The 24,070-nt window shown below is 40.4% G+C and overlaps 1 protein-coding gene across 3 annotated transcripts in view; it reads right to left on the bottom strand.

Moving 5' to 3' along the window:
- IGF2BP3 (insulin like growth factor 2 mRNA binding protein 3) overlaps positions 1–24,070 on the bottom strand; it is a 110,984-nt gene that overhangs the window by 68,009 nt on the left and 18,905 nt on the right. For all 3 annotated transcript variants that reach the window (XM_068208845.1, XM_068208852.1, XM_068208859.1), the window contains one exon: positions 17,727–17,775. In XM_068208845.1, the coding sequence (XP_068064946.1) occupies positions 17,727–17,775 (49 nt within the window). The remainder of the gene's footprint in view (positions 1–17,726; positions 17,776–24,070) is intronic.

The raw sequence follows: 24,070 nt of genomic DNA, 5'->3' as shown, positions 1-24,070 counted from the left end.
GCATGCAAGAGGCAATGATGACATGAATTGAAATGCCAGCAAAAATAAAGGAGAAGTTAATGCACCCTGGCACAATAGTTACCTCTGTTTCAGGTGACCATCATACCATGGCAAGGAAAAACACAAGCACCACATAACAATGATCAGCAGAAATTAGTTACAATCAGATGATGGATAGTTAAACAACACAAGCAGTGAGGTGAAAAAAGCAGTTTCATGAACTCAACATGATAAGGGAGACCTTAAAATGTGTGAACAAGCAAAGTGTTATTCAGACGTTTTCGAACAGAAAATCAGTTTGCAGAACTGCAAACTAATACCTCTAGAACTTGGTTCCAGAAGTGGTTTGCTGAACAGTATAATCCACAATCAGTTCTGTATGAAACATTTGCTGTGCTGATAATATTTATATCCGTCTTTCCCAAATTAACTAATATTCTTCTAAAACCCTAGCAGACTATGACTTGATAGCAATGGATAGGGAATTAGGAGGTCTAAGCCTACTTATGGTCATTTCCCTCCTGTATATTTCACTTGCAGATTTTTGCATTCATAATGACCATGAACAACTGAAGGAAGCTGAGTATTCTATGGGTTATAGCTTTATACACAAGATAGCCATAACATAAAATCTTACTTTGGGATCTTGTGTGCATCTGATATACATGCTGACATTTATCAAAGGTGCAAAGATTCCTGTTACGGGCTACCACAGAATATGAAGGCTTTATATTAGGAATACCTCCTTGAGCTAGCAAAATATAAAACTTCCTCGCAATTCTCGTTGTACAGATTTTTTTTTTTAAATTTAGAAAATTAATTCCAGTTTTCCTTAAAACTAAATAGAAGCAGAGATTTTAGAATTCATAGAAAGCATGCATGAAGTTGCAAGTGGTGAAGTGATCTCTTAGTTCTAAAGTAATGCTTGCCACATCACCCACCAGGTATTTCTTATGCCTACAAACAAACATAGTGTTTGTTTATACAATTTTAATTTTCTCACTAGAACAAGAAAAAACAAAGGGATCTGAAAACTTACTTCTTTTGGTGAAAGAATACTCACAATTATATAATTCCAACTACCTATTCCTCATACTCACCAAAAAGAATAGGTTTAAGATTTCCCACCCCTTCACTTTGGGCATCTTCAAGCACTGCTGGAATGCTAACTGTCTCTGTATCCTCCAAATTTTGGCTATCAAATGATTTGGAAAGAATGACATTTCCAGCACCAGGACAACACAAAAACTGGAAAAAAATCCACACACAGAGATTCAAAACTCTTTAGTTCAAGCTCGTGAAAGGCCTTCTCCATACCAATGTAACCAGGTATTGGTCCCTGGCAAGGAGGATAAGATGCCCTCTGCCCCCATCCCTGTCCTGATCTTTGAGGGAAGCAAAAGGCCCAGGAAAGCTGTGTGCCCTACAAATCCCAGGAGGCCCTCTGGCACCCATGGAATACAGCACAGGGATGTTACCACAGCTGCTGTGGTTAGAGCATGGAGAACCAGGAGGTGGGAGTCAAGAAAATAAAAGCAACTTCCTCCAACAGTTAGTCAAAATGAAGGAAAAAGGGAATCCCAGAGCACTCTTATTTGCCAAAAAGGACAGGATGCTTGGCTCACAGGCTAGGAGTCTCCTTTTGGAGCAGTAAGTCTCCAGGTATGAACCCTTACCCAATAGTTTACAAGGCTAGAAAGCCGTTGGGTAAACTGCCTGCTAAAAAAACACACCCCAGTGTGCACCAGGATGACACACAGCACCTACACTTTTCTGCTAACACCAGCATCAGAAAGGTTACCGAGCAGGTAAGATAACAGAAGCTTATTTTTTAGCTCGCTTTTTGCTTATCTCAAAGAAACCAAACTGGTGAAAAACAAATACTTTGCAAGGAGGAAGACGGGGGCTTCATATGAGAGAATAATTCATGGACAACCACAGTGGAGTTTTTTTCAGGTATGGATGAAAATGCTTGTTAGCAGGTTTTTTCAGGAAAGGGCTGGGTTTGCAGTCGCTGTTGGATTATATGGGTTTTATTTTTTAGCTTTTCTTCACAGACAAAAATTGGGATTCATCTCATGGTAAAATTTTACTTTGCTGATTTATAGAAATACCCCATAACTGTTCATCTGGCATCAGCCTAACAGTCTGGGAAGATCTATTTAAAAGCATTTTTTAAAGTTTAAGTAACTGTGCATGAGATGTTAGAACTCAGCTAGAGACTTTAATTTTCAACCTTTTTATAATCTACATTTTTCTTTTGCCAAGTTTAAGATGTCAAAAAGAAAAGCAGAATTAATATTCAGTATCTATAATTAACTTCCTAGACACAAATTGAATGTGATGATATCAATGTCCTGAAACCTAGTATTCAAATGATCCTTCACTTGATTATAAATTTACCATTGCCTGAATCAGAGAAAACTCTTGTGAAAGGAAGTGCCTACCTTTATCTGCCCTAATTAGATGACAAAAGATAAACATTTTTGAGAAATATTTCTTTTTCCACATTTTCAAAAAAAAATCTTCGAACTCTTAACTTTTACAACTAAGAAGCTTTTTCCATGACCCAAAGGAGTGACAGTGAACCAAGTCAACATGCTGCAGAAGTCAGTAGGGCTTTTTAGGGGCTTCCCCCCACTGCTGCAGAAGTCAGTAGGGCTTTTTAGGGGCTTCCCCCCACACACACAGATCTCTCTGGCAGAAAAAGTAATCAGTGCCCACTCATGCTTTAGACATTAGCTTCATTATTATTCACTGAGAATTTCCCATTCAGACTCAAGGCAACTTTTTCTCTTACCTGCAAAACAGAAATTTCTTCTGTCCCAAACACAATCACATGAACTTGGTTAGATATAAGAAGGCAGGAAAGATCATATTTTCTACCACATACAGAGTAGAAAATAGTCAAAGTTCTGCTGGAACAGCTGTTGATAATTTCTGGTTGTAGACTTCCACTAAAAGTAGAAATCTAGAGAAAAACTGTCAAATGCTACTGCACCATGAAGCTTTTTCACTCCACTAGTTACAGGGCAGTCTACAACCTGCTTACTCCTCAAATATGATTTTTTTGAGTCAGTACAGAAAACAGCGTATTACTTTACTTCCACTCCACCTTTTCACACAACCTGTACCACCTGCTTCTCTGAAAGGGGCAAGTTCTGCTGCAAGTCAGAATCTCTGTGGTCTTTTCACTTACATATTTGATCTGGTGGTGTTCGCATTTATTGAAAATATTTTTAAAGGTCTTAAACACTGCAGAGTTCCATGTCTGTGATCGCTTTAGCAGGGTAATGCACGTGGGGACCTTTGCTGGTGCCAACCACTGCAAGAGATGGGCTTCAGGAGCAGCAGCAGGGATCTCCAACAGACACTCCTGTGCCAAACCACCAAAAACCTGCTGCCCCTCAGCCCAGCACAAACACCTCCTGTCTTGCAGAATCCTGGGGTCAGCTCCAAGCAGCTTTGCATCAGCAGCCTGGCATTGCCAGGAACAGATTTTCAAGTTTTCCATCACCCCAGCGCAGGAAAGATCATATGACCAAACAGACCTGATGAGTTTGCTCCATAATCTCAAGGTCAGAAGGTCACTCTGCACTCCCATCGGCTACTAAAACAGGTGGTCTCACTGCATCAAAAATGTAAGCAAAAGACAGCATTGTACCTTCCTTGCCAAGCAGAAATACATCTTACAAGTTTCATGTAAGAGAAAATGCTTTTAATCCCACAAACCTCAGAAGAGAATACCACGCAGAACAATCAGGAGCAATGCAGAGTAGTCAGGGTAATCCCAGGATGCTGAAGGCTGCAACTCTAACACCCCTTACACCTTGCAGTCTCAATGACCAATTCCTTGCCTCACCTCTGTGAGGCTGCATTACTTCACTGTCTAAATGGTGGAGAAATTAACAGCCACTCCACAATGGAAACATGAACAATGGAACACAAGGGTGGCCACAAAACAGGTTGGTTATGGCAAATTAGCTGGAACTGTTGACATGCACAATCTCAGAAAATAAAGTATTCCTACTGCAAGAGCAAAAATAAGTTGTTCCTATCTTTGTTCTTCAGACAATAATGCTCCAAAAGGATGGATGAGATGATTGCCTTCAGACTTTAAACAGGAAGACACACAGGGCAGTTACAAGCACATCAATGCCTTCATACATCCCAGGGAAGCTGCAAGACCAGACTTTGACAAACTGAAAAAGAATTGCATACCTTATATCTATTTTGGAAACAAACCCACACTTCCATGTTGAAGCAAGTTAAGATATTTCATTAGTCAGGTGGGGACACCACTTTGAGAGTTCTCCTATTTGTTTTACAAAGGCAGAAGTTACTTTTAGAACATATGGCCACCCAAGAGTCACCAGCATGTGCATTTCCATAGGGTCCAGAGGTACCACGAGACATTGGATTAGACTAGAAGCTGTCATGTCGCAAAGCAGTGGAAGTCATGGGCATTTATCTCTAACATTAGTTAGCATTACCTGATTTTTTTTCTACCTCACAGCTGCTGAGCTGGCAAAAGTCTATGCTCTTCTGATATATTTTGTAGTCCTTCCACCATCCTCCTAGATTCCACCATGAATTCCACAGCCAATGAGCTCAGATACCTGAAGACTGGTTTTAATGCATATACTACATATCCAAAAAGTTCCTAACTTTTATACAGCCACCTGCATGTGCTAAAGGTGCTCAGAGTACATCACAATTCTCAGAAGATTGCACAGTTGGGAGTCCTAATGTGATCTATCATGAATCCCCTCTGCACACTCCCACTGCAGCCCCAGACAACAGCCATGTTTTCAAGTATTCCCACCACTCTGCTGTTTCTTCTACTATATGTTTGAAAAAATGGGATGTCACCAGAAACAGATTACCTCCTGAGTATGGACCCAAACCTGCTGATGGATTACACACATGCTAATTACTGAACATTAGCAAGGGGCTGAAATCAAATGGCAACAAGCAAGTCTATAAGGTTGTAGTCACTAAAGTATTTAAATCATCCCAGCTTGTGACAGCAACCTAAAACAGCAACCATTAGGGCTGCAATAACCAATATCTACAAATCATAAAGTTAGGGATAACAAGCTGATCCCATGCTGCCTGCAAGAATGCTGCAGGTCCACATGAGTCCTGTACCCAAAAAGAAGAAACAAAACAAAACTATTCCTATAGCTGGGATGTAATACACATCACTTCACTGTAAACTTGCATGGATGGTTCCTGTAAATTTCTATAGATTTGGACAGAAAAGCAGAGACATCAGAAAACAACATGCCAAGAACAGGAAACGAGTGCTGAGAAGGTAGAACGTAAGATTAGCCCAGACCAAAACTTTGCTAATCTCCATAATGACACTAACACAATGCTAACAGGCAGATTAATAACCACACCCAAAAGGGCAACAGCTGCTATACACAATCATGAAGGCTACAGGTTTAATTATAAGTCCGATGCAACAAAGGGCTAAGCAACACCTTCCTAGAAGCCAGTGGCACATCATTATAACCCCTCCACTTCAAAGTATATAGTTGAGGTTGGCCTCCTAGCTGCTGCTCACACTGGGCAACTATAAATTCAGTAAAGGAACTATGTGAGCAAATAAGTTAAATTGTTGCATGAACACCTATCTACTATTCACATAACAGCAGCCTGATTTTATTACTAAGAGCAACAAAAAAAAAACCAGCACCCAATAAAAGATGTTGATTTGGATTCATTTCTTACACATGCATTCAACCCCCTATTAGGTTTTATAACAAAGCAGCTGTTTGCAAGGATAGTTTTAATCTGTCTTCCCTTCCCCCAGCAAGTTAATGGTGGGCTACAGTTTTCAGAGCGATTTCCTGTTTGCATTATATTCTAAAAATCCTGCTCATTTGCTTCTAAAGCACTAAAAGGCATGTGCTTGGAAGTGGTTTTGATGGCTTTTAGTCACATCCCCCCTTTTTGATTGCCACAGCACTCAATGTCTGAAAATAAGGGAGCTATTTCAAGTTACATTCCCTTCCCTCCCTGCCCACATGTACTTGGCTACCAATTTGGGACACAGGATCAGAGGGAGCATCAGGCTTTAGAATAACACAAAATTAACAGACTTTTACCTCTCTTCCCCCTGCTCAGCAGATTTGGCTCTGTTGGTGTTCACCTACATCTTAGAGACCTCCTACCTATTCTTCATGTCCTCCTTGCGGGTTTTGAAGTCCTCAGCCCAGCAGCCAGCACCCAAATCACCCAGCTCCTGGAGTGAGCACTAGCTGCTGGGCGAAATGGCATGGTGCAGCTGCAGGTTGTGTTGGTATCTCTTGCCTTCCCATAAGACTGATATTTTCCCGTGTTTGATACAACAGCTTCATTGCTTGCCTCAGTTGTACGTCTCCTTTTTTTCTGCAGGAGATTCTGCAGCTGAGCTCACTTTCTTCCTTTATACCCCTCATCCAAGAAATAGCTCAAGATTTTCCTGTAGCACTGGATGAAAGCAAATAGGAGCTGCAAGAAGGAACACAGATGGGGCCTCAGCCTTGAATGGTCAAGTTCAAGGCTACAGCCAAAACTGACTGTGGGAGGGAGCACAGAGGCAATCCAGCAGAGTACTTGTATAAGTAGCAATGAAATAGGTTTGTGTCAGGAGTAGCCCCACAACAGATTTGTTCATTGGAGAGATAGCCCAAGAGCCAGTTTCTACTTGGCTAGCAAATGAGACAAAAATCCCATATGCCTAAGCACAACTACGAGCAGAGAGAGATGTGCTGACTACCATTGCGCTGTAGCATCAATAGGACTGGAACTAGCCAGACCCTTGGAAATAATCACATTTTTTTCCCTCCCTCCACAAAAGAGTCAGTTGCATAAAGTTAGGTCAACATGTGGCACGCATATGATTCAAATGTAACATTTCCTGGCAACCAGCAGCATGGCCAGAGGAGGATCTGCACTACTGATAATGTCAATTTTTGCCACGGCCATCATAAAAAAGAAAAGTCTGCTAATCTCTTGAGACATAAGAAGCAAGCCCCATTCCACTTATTAGCTTTCCACAGGTTTTACTGCAGGTTTTTATTGGTTGGTTGGTCTGGGGGGGAAGGGGATTTTTGCTATTTAAAGGAGCAAGGCCTAACATACACAGAGCAGTCTGACAGCAACTGTCTTCATAAAGTGAAACAATGTAAAATGAATAATGTGCAGATTTAGTTTCTCAATTCCAAATCAATGAAAATGTCCAAGAATGGACAAAGATAATTAAAGAATGGGAAACAGCTTCCAAAAAAACAGCTAAGCAGGCTCTACCTCTTCAGCATGAAAAAGAAAGGGCTGAGAAATAAAGGCCATTAAAACAGTAGTGAAAATAGAGAAGGAGAAAAAGTTAACAGAGCTATTTCTATGCACTCTTCCTTCCAATACAGGAGCTGGGAGATAGGTGGAAGTTGCAAGCATGTGAAATGGAATGGTTCTCCCTTCAACATGCCATATGAATCCACTTCACTGTAGTGTATTATGGATGTCAGGAGTTTGCATGGATCAAGAACATGCTTACCAGAAGCTCTAGATTAATTTCTCAAATACAAATTCACTGGTTTTAGGTCAGTAGGTTTCAGGGCTGCAAAATGCCAAAAGCCAGTAGACTGCTCTGGTGAACTATCACTATATCCTGGACCCCTCCCAAGGCACAGCAAAGGTGGGTTACATGACTGTACATTAACCTCTCTTCTGACCCAGTGTTGCTGATTTCCTGTTCTTTATGCATAAACTGAGTAGAGTGGATTAAGAATCATCGAAGCTACTTGAACTTAACATTTTTCTATTCCTTTGACTACTGTGAACAAGAGCTCAAAAGTTTCTTTTACTATTGCCTGAGGAACAACTCTTCCATACATTTCCTTCAATTCTTTTTCAAATTATACAATAGGTAAGTCTGAAGCAACAATCCCTGCTAGTGGCCTCTTCTTTTAAGAGAGGTAACAGAAATTAGTTCAGAACTTCCCTAAGAGCAGGGTAGGAGTAACTATTTTCTTAATCACATCAATTTTACAAAATTTGAAAGGCATATTTGTTTATAAAAGCATGTAGCTTTACCAGCAGTTTCATAGGTGCCAGCAGAAAAGGTATGGATGTCTAATTTCCTCGGGAGTTTTTGGGCTGCACTCCCAGCATCTAAAACCAGCACCTCAGCAGAAGACACAACACCAGTAGGAGCTACTGGTTCCTTATTTGACAGAGAGAAAATTAAGTGAGTAAGATTTGGATATCAGGCAGCATGAATAATTAAATAGGAGACATTACATTTCCATGAAAAAGACAAATTATGTCAATAGCTTTGATAGGGATAAGTATATAAAAAAGTATATTAGTTTGTGGACCAAAAACATACTTTGGGACTTCTGCTATGAGGTTGCAAGCTTCAGAACCTACAATTTTCACCAAGCAGTCCCTCAGCAGTTTGGGGTTTATGCTGTTGTGGTAAACAAGATCACGATGTTATGTGTGAAACGCAGCTCTTCCCAACGGCGTGGTGGTGCTACTTACTTGGTTTCTGGGCTGCCTCACTTAAGGGTGGTTTGAACAACGGCTTAATTTATCATTTTGTTTAAGGAAATTTATCCAGTAATGGCATAAAACCTCTAAGATCTATCTGCAGAGATGCAATATCATTCCCAGACAGGTTTCCCTGCTATATATACAGGTGACAGGCTTGCAGAGGTTCCACATCCAGCCTAAGTTCCAGTAATGATGCTATACTGAATAACATTAGGGCTCAGAGGATGGTACCCGACCTGGCCACTTTCTGCCTGGAGGGAAGAAACAAGTATCTGTGACCTGGCAGCAGGGAAGGTCAACAACAACCTGCATTAACAAGAACACAGGCACTGGATGGAGCAAACTTAATGAATACTGAGTAAAAGGGAATAACCAGCCACATGCAAATACTTCATCGAATTTTGGGACCTCCAGTACAAGACACCCATTGAGAACCTAGAATGAATTCAGTGAAGGGCCACCAAGGTGACTGGTGACTGGAACATCTCTCCAATGAGGAAAAGCTGAAGAAAATGGGCATGTTGAACACAAAAATGGACAGCTTTGGGGAGAGCACAGCAACAGCCTGCCCCAGAGGTCCCTGAGAAGATAGACCCAAGTTCTCCACAGAGGTGGAGGGTGGGAGAACAGGAGACACCAGGCTTAAATTGGCACAACAGATGTCCTCACCAGGTATAAGGAAAACAATTCTCACCAACAGGATAATTAATCCTTTGAACTGGTCACCCAGAGAGGTTGCATGAATTGCATTTCTAGAGATCTAGAGGGGACAAATCCTTAAGCAATGTGGCTTAAATTCAATACAGCGTGCTGGTTTGAGCAGAAATTTGGGCTATAGACCTCCTGAGACCCCTTTCAACCTGAATGGTTTTGTAATTCTGGGAACAAACATGTCACAATACTGGATAAAATAGTTGCATCATGATTAAAGTGACTCCTTAAGTAGAAATTATAGCTAAGGAGTGCAACACCTTACCAACTGAGTCCTTGAACAAAGGTCTTCACTGACACCTTTCTAGAACTGCAAATAAAAAGGAAGGATTGGTGGCTGGTTTCCCAAAACGTTTTAAACCAAGAAAATGTTGTATATCTGTTAAAATTTCTCAAGTTTTGGAGTCACTGTTAGTGACACGGTAAACAAGTAACTATTATTCTAGGCTTGTGAGCAACACATTGTTTTAACAGTGCCAAGAAACCCTATGGTGACAATGCCAAAATTCTTGCACACTAACAGTTGTTTTAGGTATTAGAACACTTCTGAAAAGTTAAGAGATTACAAGTTGTGATTTCCTTTATCACACAAGACTAAAAACCAGCAATGAAAACAGACTTTTTCTCATCTCAGTCACAGGACAATGGAGCAAATTTGGATGGGGGGAAAGTTTTTGGTCAAACAGTTGCCCTGAAGCATTTCTTCCTTTTTCTATACCCTTGCCTTGGTTATTTCTACCGTTGAATTCTGAAAGGGAAGTAAGACTAGGAAGAACAGGCTATAAAAGCAGTCTCAAAAGGCAAATATTATGCACATATTAGCTGGAATTTATCACTTAAAACTCACCAGTTTGCTGTGTTTTGACAATTAGAGCCCATCACAACCAAAAGCAGCTTGCACTCTTAAAACAGATACGTAGACAGCTCACTGAATCACAAAGTTGTGTGGCCCAGCTCAAAGGTCTCAGGTCCGAGTGAAAGCTTTTCTCCACTCCTTGCCCCCTACACAGGATCTCACAAACCTTGCCCCGACATCACTGCAACTTACTACTCAGCTTGCTTAAGATCATGGCCAAAAAGCTGAGACATCTTATGGCACAGTTTAAAACTTGCTCAGCCAAATTACTTGCCTCTGCCATATGAGTCCTGTGGCTTCCTGAACATCCACCCAACACCACATTTTCTGCAGCACAGCCCAAAATCTTCTACTTACTCTTCTTTTGGCTTAATTACCTGGGCCACCTCGAGTAAGAAGAGCAACTCGCACACCTCTGAATTAGGTCAGTCAACCAGCTCTGATCCCACGAGTCTTCCGATTTCTCTGAAACAGGATTTTGTCTCGTTCCTCTGGTTGGAAGACCATCCTCTGTATCTTTTAGGTGCTCAGTGCAACAGAGCCCTGACCTCACCTCTAATTTCCCTAGTCACTACTTAAGCTACTACAATGCAAGTTTCCTAGAGAAACCTTTGTGTTAACTAATGCAATGTGACTTTTCTAAGCCTATGACCATAATAGAAGAACAACAAAATACCTTCATTAGGGACTTCTAGGATATTAAGTCTTACAGAGGGGCAGCTATTTGATAAAAGTATCACTATCAACTGTTTTTAGTAGGACTCTGATTTAAATGAAAAAATGCTGTTGCCCAAGTCTCAAAGAAAGTTAACTTTCTTCATTGGATTTTCCCCCTTTTTAATATGCTTATTGCATATTTATCCCAGGACCTCCACTCCAACAAACACCTGCAAGTAGTGTTGATTACCTCACATAAACCTGTAAATGTCACCCTCTATAATTAAGTCAGGCAATTAAAATCCCAACATCAGCCAGTATGTCATCTGAAGTGAAAACTGGGTGGTCTGCCATGGTCGCTTTCATATATCAGATTGCTTCACCTGCAGTGATAAGCCCAGCCAGATAATGGGAAATATATGTAGATCAGGAAAAACAGTTAATTCAGAGTGAGTGTCCCAGATCAGATAACACAAAAAGATGATCACCCTCTTTTCTTTTTGTCAGAAGAGGAGCAAAGGCAGCCCCCCATACTCCCCTGGGTATAGATACAAGCCCAGAAGGAAGCAGTGCCTTTCTGAGGTTCCACATTGCCCCAGAAGCTACTCTGCCCTCTATCCTGTAGTTAGGAATCAAATGAAGCATGTGGTCAAGATTCAAATTTTGTTTGATGTACATAATTCTTGATAAATCTCTCTAGTTTCTCATTATAACAGAATTAACTGGGGAAAGGAAGGGAATCTCCCTTCCAAAGGCTTTTGACACTGTCCCCTACAACAAGCTCATAAGGCACTGACAACAGTACAACAGCAGGTGAGAGGCTGACCTTGGCATCGCTGTCAGGTAACAGTCATTACCAGCCTACTGTCAAAATAAAAGGCTCAGTTTCACAGGGTTTGCAGGGACTACACCATCTAGTGTTGTTTCAGGTTTCTGCTCACTAAATTTGAAGATGGTACAAAGCTGAAATGGAGTGACAATATACCTGGGGACGAGAGCTCAAAACAATCCTAAACTACAGAAATTACTCTGGAGAAGCCTCATAGGAAATTCCCAGGTAAGAGACTTCACAACAATCAATACCTAGAAATAAGAGTCTTGAGAAGAAGTTGAAAGAACCTAAACTCCCTCCTCAACCCTCCCAAAACATCACAGGTCTTCCAATATGTAAGAGACTGCAGCAGAGAACAGAGTAACATGTTCTCCATTCACCTGCTGAGTAGGACAAGTAGCAATTGACAAGAAATACAGCTTAGTGCCTGATGTAGCACACTGCTTTCTGTTTCCTTCTCAAAGATCCCTACCAGAGATTCCCAGACCTAGCAGGCAGCAGCAGATTTGTGCATGCTTAGCTTTCTGCTAGCGTTTTTATAGCTAAATGTTATTTTTACAGCACTACATCAAGTTAGGATTCTTAGAGGAAGCTTGAGGTGAGAGACCATATTTCGATATATTGTATACATCTTTACTGTTGAGTCACCTTAGATCTAGAGTTCTTTTTGTTTTACTTGCAACTCATTCCTGCATCTCCTATTTACGTCTTGGTTTTATGAGAAATATCTGCTTTATATAATCATAACTTATTCTTAATTGCTATAGTTTCATTGGTTTTCTTTTTCCAAAACCCACAAGATCCCCACCTGTCCTGTTCATATCCTGCATCTTAAGCAGGTACCATTCATCAAGATTAGTTTTTACACTGCATCTCTGAAGAACAACAATCCACGCCACAGAGCTTAGCTGCTTTATTGAAAGCAGCGATACAAGCTATTACTCAGGACAGTTACTCAGTACACTATGACTTACAAACATTTGCCCTGTGAGAATCTGTCTCTTCTTTTAATGATTCTCAAAGTTGTCTTACAAAATACGCAGATAAGTTTTAGACATCTCCACCTTCCTTGCAGGGTCAGAAATCTTGATGCGGAACCCGCACTCACTTTGCAGCTCTAGAAAATCTTTTTCATTACTTCTTCTGCTTTGGGAATCTGAAACATTGGAGGTCTTAACATAACTATGAGACTTAATTTTTCATTTCCATGAAAAAGTGAGGAAAGCAAACCCTGTTTAGTAACATTCTTTTGCCTTCAGAAGAGCTAAATCAGACCATCCTTCCCACACATTTCTGTCCCTGAAAGCAACCTGCAAGTCTCACAGCAAAGCTAGGAATACACATTCACAGCATTTTTCTTCCTTTCTTTGCTCACTCAACAGGTTCACACTTCACAGGCTCGGCTTTTAGTCTACCTTTTTTGTTACCAAGTTCATCAACACTATCTGTTTATCTGCTCCATCCAAACCGATAAGGAAATAAGCCCACAGAAGATAAGTGGGAACTCTTCAACAGCTACCTTCCTGCTGAGCCAGCAAGTGCCATTTCTGGCACCATCTGTGTCCTGAAAGTCTGTTCTCTAGTGTTTTATTCACTAAACATGGAAAAAATATTTGGAGAGAAAATCTCTTGAAGCATCTTCTACACCCATAGATGCTAGTTTTAAAATGTTTTAAAAGAAAGAGAAAAAAGGGGTTGGCATTGCACAGTTCCTTCTCAGTACTCGAATCCCCATTGTGGTACACCAAAAACAAACTCCAGGTACTTCAGTTTTAAATCACCATACCTATATCTCCTTCCAGAGGGCCTATAATTTTGTCACGTAAATACACCTCCAGTGCTGAATAAACACAAGCTAAAAGAGAGAGTACTTGCCATTATAAATTAGAAGTAAAATCAGCTACAGACTGCAGTTCAGGAAAGAGTAAGAAGAGATCTATTTACTTTTCTGCAGCAACCACAGAGCCAGGGTACTTGTTTCCAGTGAATAAGAGATGAGACTGGTATATGTGGAGAAGGGGAAACAAGGGTTTACCAAATCCTTCACTGGTCATGATTCTTGGCCTCAGTCTGAGCTTTGTATTTCAAGAGTGAGGACAGAAAAGGAGAAGAATACTACCACTACATATTACACTGCTACTACCCACATATTACCACTAAAAATGATGCACTAACTGTTTGAGAGTTTGCTTCACTAAACAGACTTTGTAACAAGATAAAATTATTTATTTAAACAATAAGATCTGCTCATGCATAAGTTCTCCAAATTACAAATTATGGATACAATAACCTCTATAGGCAAATTTTGTGTAAGCAGCAGAAAAGGAAGATTATGCATGCTGAAATCATGATGCTTCTATGGAATCGATCACTAACCCAGAATCCTCAGAGACAGCCCAGTGAGGATAGGGGCAAGATGCAAGTGAACTCATGGATAAGTAGAACACATAACCCTGGCTAATCCTCTATCAGTCCAGACTCCAAATGCAATCTGAGGCAACTCCTAAATTTTCTTAGCTCATACAGAGATGCTGTCTTCCCTCCACCTCCAGTTTCTCCTATCCGGGCAAGGAGCACAAGAGTACCCAACCCACACATACAGAAACCTACAGAACCTTGCCAAAAATCTTGTGAAGTTCAAATTAATTACCAGACAAGTTTTGTACAAACTTAACCTTGAATGACTTGGAATAAATTAGAATTTTATCTTTTACAGCTGCACTTTTCAAGTGAGCTTTTCAGGATAGCAACCTTAAGGTTTTGCTTCAAAGTAGTAACTCAGCAGATTATAGCAGTTCATTATCTGCCCTTTTCTCCACCACTTAGCTCTGAATATGGTCTAAAAGGATTATCTTACCTTTTTTTTGCTTATACCATGATGGTCTGATAAGTGCATAGTGAGGTCTTGCATAGCACAGAGGAAACAAGCCCAATTTCTATGGCTGGTTTTAAAAGTCAGTATTGTAATCAGTAATGTCAACCTATGTGAAGGAGAACACTAGTTGGAATATTTTTGTCAAAAGGGGAGACTGGAAAAGCAAATAGCTACTCTGAATTTCAGGACTTCATTCCTGACAAGTCCTGCTAATAAATGCCTGTTACTCAGTGGGCATAAATGGCCACTGTTTCCCAATCTATATGGGATAACTGTGGGACAAGTCTCTTACCAGGAGTTTTCGGGACATGCAGTTACATCCAAGGGGAAGTCAACATTTCATTATCACTAAAGTTCAATGTTTTCTCTCTTCTAGTAGAGGCATTAAATTTTACTAAATAGACATGCATCTCTCTTAGAAAGATAAGAGGATACACCAGTGGAACAGTTTTTAAGTATTCACCAGAAACAGATTTACTCCAGCATTTCATGAATCTCAAAAGCCAGCTTTTATCTACACGGAGAACAAAGCACCTATATCAACAGTGGGGCACCTTCCTCAGGTGATGGATCTCAAAAATTCTTGGTTCAAATTAACATTCAATATTCCCTGAAAATTTTTCTGGTTTTGGAAACCAGGAGGCAAAATTCATCTGTGGTGGTCAGAAGGGAGCTGCTACCAAACTCTGTTTCAGATGAGCTGTATTTAAGAACGTTATGGATGCCTTCCTTATAAGAGGGCCCTGTGGGTGTTTTGCTATGAGCCAAGGGCCATCTCTGTGCACAGAGGTACTTGCTGGTCCCAGTCCCACACAGCCCAAGGCATACAGGTACCACTGTGTGACACCCTGGCAACAAGAGCAGCTGTGAACCACTGAACTAGAGGCAAGCACACTGACTTCTAGGGACATTCTCATGGGCTTTTTATAAAGAGCTTGTTTTTATAAAGAAAAAACAATGAAACAAGACAGTTACTACAGCTTTTGCAAAGAATGGCACCCGAACCTTCTCAATAGTGGCTATACCAGGGGAAAAACAGTTAACAAGAGCATTAATCTGCTGTTCTTTTCACATATCCTGTGTCACAGTAAAAGCAAAGGTGTTGCAGAGTACAAACTGTGTTTTGTATTTCAATATGAAACATACATGAGAGCTGGACTAACTAACCTAGAGACCTCTTTCATCAGTTGTTTTGGTCTGGTTTTAAGGATTTCACACCTATTAGAAGTCAGTCTTGATTCAAGCAATTAACAAAGGGGTGATGAGGCAAGCGAATTGGCACAGGGGGACTATAAAACACAATCTAAGTAAAATCACTCCAGCTGCTACACATGATTCTGTAGCAGAAAATATTCTGCAAGAACATTGCTTCGATATAAATACCTCTCTGAACACATACATTTCCACTCTCCCCACTAAGAAAGATCTGATTTAAGGGAGAATCATCAAAAACCTTCTTACAGAGTTCAAAGGAAGTTTTTCCAAGGATTTTAACACCAAAAAATAGATATCAGAACCCAAGGTAAACTGACATAAGACAATTCCCTTTATCACCAGTCGCTGTACTTTATCAGCACTATTTTAAGGACATACAAAGCTTACCTGTTTAAGTGCAGAGGTACCAGACCACCAGCACTTACAAAGAAAATCTTTAGGAAGTTAGTGGACAAAATTGTACTTGCCAGGCAACCCTGTTGTTGCAAGAGAATGCAAAAAAAGTATTGTAGAAACTTTTGGGTCTATAAATTCTGTGCTCAAACGGTCAGGTCTGTAAAAGTAACTTTAGAGCATGTAGGCAGGGCTGAGACGATTTTAACAGGGACAATTTTGACTCTTCCTTGGGAACTTTAGGAAGACAAAGTGTTTCTAAAAAGATGGGCAGAGAAAATATCCGAGACCAGATGTCACAACAGAAACTGCAACAATGGAGAAGAGAGATCATTTAAGTCAGAAATCAGATGGGAAACAGGGTAGATACCTGTAATATACTAGTATTAGCTACGTGTGTAAGGAGTCACAAGCAGGTGAACGCATTTTTAAGTATGCTGCTCAACAGCACTCCTGTTAAACATCTGTTTATTCACATCTCTGAGTTGTATGCCTCTGCTCTGATACTTACTAGTCCTATATTAAATCCTCAGTGGAATTTTTTGTACCAAAAAACAAGTTAATTTTCAAATTAGTCAGCCTCAGCCATTTCTTTTACTATGCTTTCCAGAAGTTTGACATAAAAAAGCAGTTATGAAATTGAAATAAGAGATATCAAGTGGATACCGGTAAGCGGTGGGGTATGCAAGGCTTGGGAAGTGCAGAGGAAAAGCTCACATGGACAGCTGGCACCAGAAAGGCAGGCTGGAGCAATGAGAGGTGGTGTGATACCTGAGAGAAACCCTGTGGGTGACAGCCTTGTTCAACAGACCAATGCCTCCATTTTCCTTCAAAGCTAGGAGGCAATCAGGCAGTGCAAACAAAGAAGTAGCTGCAGATGGAAAGTCAGATGAAGGCAACAGACCAAACCCACTGGAGAACAATGCTACAGGAGCTTTATCCCCAAAACCACCACTCTAAATTCCCTCAGGCAAGAGGATGACTTAACACTAATAAAACATGAAAAACCATTTTAAACATATACAAGGCAGAAAAACAGTAAAGAAAACTTGTCTATCTGTTCTCACAGTTGGCAATTTACTGTAAAAATTAGAACACTATTTGTGGAGTGTAAATAGCAAGTACATATTATACTGGTGAGAGACAATAATCAGAATACTGTGAACAAAAAATTTGCCTTAATGCCACCAATACAGAGGAGCAAGGAAAACAAAAGCCCCCCAAAAACCCCACACCCAAAAAGGACCGGAACTAAATTTCTGCTTCTGTAAAGATTTTTGACCAAGTATTTAAATAAGAACTTTTATTAAGTTTGCTGAACTCATACACCAAACACCAGCAAGATCCAAAATGGATGAGCTTTCAGTCAAAGAGAGTGACTGCATCAGGAAGTCAGCATTCGCCAAGGAATCCATTTCAACATTTTTTATGGTTAACTTGGAAAACAGAAATGAAGGCAGTTATCTGAATTGCTTAGAAGGCTCCATTGTTCCCTCATCCAAAGGATTTTTCCCCAGAACAGAATGGGTGGTGTGTGCAAAGCAAGTGAAAGGTGGGGGAAGGGGAAAAGTCCTGTAGATAAAGAGAGAAACAGAAACATAGTTTTTAAGCAAAAATATTTTTTTAAAGTAACTTCCTACCTCCCACTGCAAGTGAGGCGGGATATTCCTGATCTGAAGCTTCCGACTCCTGCAGATAAATTAAAGAAAATAGTTTTAAAAAAAAACCCAGAGAAAACATTATTGCAAGATAGACTATACATAGCAGTGTCATACATTTAAGCATCTGTCATACCAAAAGGGGCAAAACCAAATACAGAATTCAAAAAAACCAACAGATCGCCGAGGGGGGAATGTCAGGTCAAAACCATTTCAAGTCCAAAGAACTGTTACAGAAATACTTGTTACACATTTGACAGCTGTTACATTTCATGAAGCCTCCACTTTTCTTGAAGAGTATTTCTATTTTTGCTTTAAGGCCTTCAGAATCTAGTTCTCTGTTATAAATGGGTGTGATAATCCCATGTATTTGTGCTGGGTTCTCCTTTACACACTTTAAGAGTTTTTTGTTGTTGTTTTGTTTTTTTAAATTCACCAAGATGATATGTCACAATGTTACAATCCTTCAAGGTAAGGATTATAAATTTGAATAATTACATTTGTTTTAATATTAAGCTTTTCATTAATCTAATGATGGACTATTTTCTAATATTTACATTATTAACATTCTTCATTCCTTATTGGGAGGAGAGTATAAGAATCAGTAAATTTATTGTATCTTCACCCCAAATTTACATCAGTTTTCACTTATCTAGTAAACAAAACATTCACTTTGAAGTGCTACTGCAAAGGCTGGCAGTGTGCTGGCTGCCTTCACAGCCAAGTCCTTTGTCTCCTCCCTTCCCCCAAAGTGAGAGAACAAATAAATGCCAGAGATGCCACAGACCCCTTGGGATATACAAGAATGTGTAGATTAACACAGTTTCGGCTAGGCTCAGGTATGTTGAGCTACTAGGGTCAGTCTGACCATCCTGGGGAGCTCTGGGGAAGGGAGAGGGGACAAGAGACAGCAGTTGAGACTTAGAAGGTCTCAAACTACATTTTGGTACACCAAAGCAGGTAAAGTAAGTGTCTTGTGTTCAAACACTTAGTTCTACCTCACACTTTAATTGTGCAATAAGGGCCTCACTCAGAAAAAAATCCTTAACATTTAAAGGACTTTTCATAACAGTTAAATTTATACAAGCCAGTGAAGTCTTCAAGCAAAACAAGTTTTAAGATGTTCCTGTCTAGCAATAAAATCAAAAGCTTTCCTTTTCGCCCCCAAATCCTTTTAAAATACACTCCTTTCCCTAACACCACCACCTACCCAGGCCTGCAGTGTGTGTTTTACATCTTAAAATGCTCTTCCCAACAGGCTTTGTTCAAGGCACAAGCAGAGGTTACAGCACAAAGCCACTTGCCCAAACTGCTCCTCATGTGGAGGTGCCATCCCCAACACTACAGCAACCATGGATCAAGCAACAAACATGATTTGGCCAGAAAACAGAAACAGGTCTTAGTTTTGTAGTATTTCTCAGCTGTTTTCACTCCCTCTCAAGCAAGTAGGAGTAGATTTCAGCATTTGATCATATAAATAGGCAATGAAGAGAGAACGAAAACCCAAACCACACACAGCCCTGTCAAGGTTTCATTTTCGATAAAGCAGGGAAAGTCAGGAGCAGCTTCACTGTAATAGGGAGAGCAGAAAATTTCCTCGAAGCCTACAAAGTTTCCCTTAGACCATCATCTCAGCTAGTGATACTGCTGAAAAACAGTCACCCTAAAGTAGTGATATACTGCTCTGAAACAGCAAAATAATCTCACACAGCAACCTGAAACTTGGAATCTGGGTCCTGAGGTAGAACATAAAAGGAGATGTTCATACAATTCATACATATTAAAAATACTGGGAAATTTTAATACAGCAAAACCCCAAACCACAAAATTGGCAGCCAATACACTATTCAATGTGCTTCAAATCGTGTTGTGCCATTACTCTCTCGCAGTTGTGGATTCAGATTTAAAATTCATGAGTTCCATAGTGCCATTCACAGAAGAATCCGAGCCCAACAACCCCCATACCAATAGCAGGTCTCACCCCAGCCCCACACCCAAGTGTGGCCACCAATGCTCTCACTGAACAGGGTATATCCACTGTTCAGAAGGGGGCTGGAGGGGAGGAAGTCCTTTCCAGAAACACTTATATGAGTTTTACAAAACTACCCGCTCACATTTCATTTCAGAAGGAAAACCTACATATCTTCTCTACTGCTCAACACCTGAAAGATGAACCAAAAAAATGTAATCTGTGCTTTTAATCATCTAATGCTGAGGACTAGCACAAGGTTTGGTACTGGGTTTTTTTCTTCCCCTTATGACTTCAAGTGACTGAAAAGGTTTGATACAATTTAAAACTTTAGCCAGCTAACATTTATAGCACAGAAATAACCTGATCATTCTGAAAAGAACAACGAAAGGAGATGAGCAAGGAAGAAATGCCACCTTAAAATTACTAGTTCCCCTGCCACATTCACAAACAGCAAAAGAAAATGGTAAGCTAAGTACAAAACAGGTACAGTCCTGTTGTGCACCTCAATTTATGGCAATAGTGAGACACCTATTGTACAAAAATGAAAGGCCACTTCAAAAGTACAAGAGTAGCTCTAAAAACACCATTTCGTTTGGAGCTATTTGTACCTTCATCAGTTTCTTGGCTGCAAGTAATTTTAACTTGTCACCTAGTGCACAAATTTGAAATCTGGTGTTTACTGATGCATGTGAATTTTTTTTTTCATTATTTCTGTATCGCAATTAGCCATGGGGAAAAAATATAACTGAATAAAGCTTTGCATGGCCAAGAGAGGAATCACACAGAACCAGCACAGGAGATCACGGACACATCGGAGATTTTGCTATTCCATTTGCTATTAGCCCCCGTCTAAGAAGTCCTAATATACTCCTTAAGAATGCCTACAAGTCCACAGAGCTTGTACCTCTTTCCCCCTCTGCACACAGGAAGGACAGCTGGAAATGCCCCAGCTGGTTTTGTGTTCGCAGGAGCAGAACCAGCAGCGAGCAGAGCGCGACCATCTCCCACGTGCTGCCGGGACTCGCGGACCCAGCTCCCGCTGGAGATCGCTCCTCCCGCTTTCTCCCGGGCAGGGCAGCCCGAGTGATTCGAGTCATTTCGCAGGCACTCGCTCTACTGCTTGCGTGTGAGCCCGCAGAAAACCAGCTCTCAAACGCCTCAAGAAAAATCCCAAACCAAATGCAAAATGTAGCAAAGGGTAGGAGACGAAGCTGACAAATCCTGACTGATTTTAACAGAGCAGCAGCAGCTTCCACGAGGATGTGTTCTGACTTCGGCAAACACTCTTTAGCACAGGGTCAAAACTCCACACAATAGGTGGGAAAAGGAAGAGAAAAGTATAGAGTATCTTCCTGGAAATACACTCCCATCTCAGGCAGTTAGCTCTTTCAGGGTACTTTCCATCTTCCTCATGACCTGCTTTCTTCAGCGAGGTAGGAATATGCAAAGATCCTAGAGCTTTTTTATCTCAGGCAGCAGAACCCTACAGAGGGTTTTGTTATGTTCTGCTTTGAAATAATCTCAAATTTTGTTATTTTGTTACTTTATGACTACTTGCACTCACACCAAGTGGGTATAACAGAAAACAGTCCTTTCTCATCCCATGAAGGTATTTTATTACAGTAGTTTCATTTAATATTTAGCCCATCTAGTCTTAAATTCTTAGTAAAACCCTGCCAGCACCTCTCAATGTGACTCACATAAGTCTTGCATATGCACTTTTTCCAGTTCAAGCAGATTTCTTAATTCATTTCCCCCATTCTAAATAGGTATTGCAAATAGATGTCAACTGAAAAAAAAAAAGTCTGGGCAAATTAGGTTTGTGCTCTGTATCATACTAAAGTTTTGGAAAACTACTTATGTTCACAGCATGTGAACAGGTATTCCCACTCATTTCTCTTTTCCAAAGGTACCAAATAAAAAGTGTTTTGGGTAAGAAGAAAGGAGACTTCTCTGGTTTCTGTACAAGCTTAGTCCAAAAGCAATTGTTTGGCAATAATTTACTTTCCTCAAGAGGAATTGCACACATTCTGATTCTTCTTTTCAGGTACTATCCAGGTAACAGGATTCAGTTACTTTAAGCCACTGCTGACGACCATATGCCAACATATTTCTTCTGGAGCTTTGTATTTGGGGGACATAAATATCTCTGCAATACTGAAAGCAACTGAAACAAGCAGCCACCATTGTGCTCACCAGGCAAGCAGCATATTTGTGCTACACGTGTGTGCAGAGTTAGAAAGGGCAAAGTGCCATAAAGATGGATAATTTACTAAAAGCCATTTTAGTGATCTCTGAAGGGGTCACCTCTCTTGCATCAATGCACAGAACAAACATGCACAGGGACACCCAGTGCTCCCAACCCACAAGAACCCTCCACACATATGAAACAATGCTAAATATGTCTTAGGAAGAGGGTGGTGGGAGAAAGAAAATGCTGAAATTGTGGCTTTTCTTCTTCTCTTCTTTTACATACACCCTTTCATTCTCTCTCTGCCCTCAATAGATACACCAGGATTTTTTTCTTCAATAGATCAAATTCCCCTTTAGTTAAAAGGGTGTCAAAATTATCTATTTTTGCATCCCTGTATTAAGTCTCACTATACACTTTCACTAATACAATCTCACTCTATGCTTTATATGACACTTAGCAAAGTAAAATCAGATTGCACCTCCCTGTAGGGGAAAATAATTTTAAATAAGAGAAGATAGACAATTAAAAAGCAAAGAACAACAAAGTATCATGCTTTTGCTCAGAGTCTCAGTTTTGTTTTTTTTTTAATCTCATAGACGTGTCAAAATTTTACAGAAGGAAACAAATTTCAGAGGGAAACAAATGTAAGTATCAAAGTGACTGCACTTCAACATGGTTGTACCTACACTGTCACCAGACACCTTCTCGCCATCCTCCCTCCCCCCCTCAAAAGACATGCTGCCTCCTGCTCCTTAATTTCCATTTCTCAACCATAACACCACTTAATAGTCTCTTATTTCAGCAGCCATATGAACTACACACAACATTAATGCCTTAAACCCACAGAGCACAAACGTACTCCTTTTAAACAAGAACCTATGGAAAAAGACTTAAACATGTTTGAAAGCAGATCAAATGAACATTGACAATCTTAGTCCATTCAACTGTTTGAACTCAATACCTATGGGATAGAAAGCAAATGGTCTACCTTTGCCACTCTTAAGAACATGCAAAGAGTAAATGCTTGTTCATTTCCTGCATTCTAGGTCTGTACTGCCATGCTGGTTACCTGGAAAAAGTTTTGGCAGGTCACACCACAGGGGCAGAGTATGCCAATACCCACCAGCACCGAGTGCTGGTAACCCCCCAGCGCTGCTTCCCAGCTTGTGGTGCCCCAGCTCTGACAGCTACACGTGACGCCACTGCAAACCCACTCACCAAAACAGCTCCTCTTCTCCCTGAGCTCCAAAGAACGGCACAAAGACAAAAATTGTCAGTTCTCAGCCTTACTTCACTGACAACCCAAACTGAACATAGACAGCTGGAGATGAAATGTTAAAAAAACACCACACAGCAAAAAACCTTCTATGGAGTGTGGGTAACGCCATACGGTAAGAAATCAGTTCTGTATGAAAAGTCCTGACAGGAACAGCCATAGTAACAAAGTTAGCAACTCTCCTAGCCAAATGGAAAACTGCTGGTAATCAACCAAATTTATAGGGGAAGGAAAAGAGGTGTCTTATTGTTTACTCTGCAGCCAGCAAAATAAAAACAGGCAGGGAAAATCCCACACAAAAGCTACCCCCACAGAGAGTTCATTAGTTTCTCCCCCTCGGGTCGCTTCAAGTAGCTGATTCTTGGGCACAACAGAGTGAATCAGTGTTTCTAATGCTCTTCTAGTGGGAAGAAAAAAAAAAAAAAAAAGCCAAGTTTACAGGACAAAAGAATAATCCTTGACTCTCAATTCAGATCAGTGTGGTTGAGGGAAAAAGCAGTAGTTTTCTGGTTATAGGGTGTGGGAGGGGGAATTGTCATTATTTTCTTCATGGTAAATGGAGGTAATGATACAGACTGAGCCACTGGAGTGGCTTGTCCTGCCAGAGATGCTGCAGTCTCTGCCTGCCCCCCTCTTCACACTGAAATTTCTCGGACTTAAGCAATCTTTTCACTCTAAATTTTTCACATTTCATTCCTGAAAGTACTTCACAAACAGCAGTAAGTCCATTTAAATAAAGCTTATTGAATGGACATTCTAAGCCATTTTTATCTATAAAATTATGTATGCATATACTCATGCAGCTATATAGCGCAATGTGCTTTTTCCTAAAAAGTAGTTCTGATAAATGCAAAACCAAATGATCACACTACCTACGTAAAATG

This window comes from Anomalospiza imberbis, chromosome 1 (genome assembly GCF_031753505.1).
Source record: "Anomalospiza imberbis isolate Cuckoo-Finch-1a 21T00152 chromosome 1, ASM3175350v1, whole genome shotgun sequence".
NCBI classification, from domain to species: domain Eukaryota; kingdom Metazoa; phylum Chordata; class Aves; order Passeriformes; family Viduidae; genus Anomalospiza; species Anomalospiza imberbis.
This window is presented reverse-complemented; position numbering and strand designations above follow the sequence as displayed.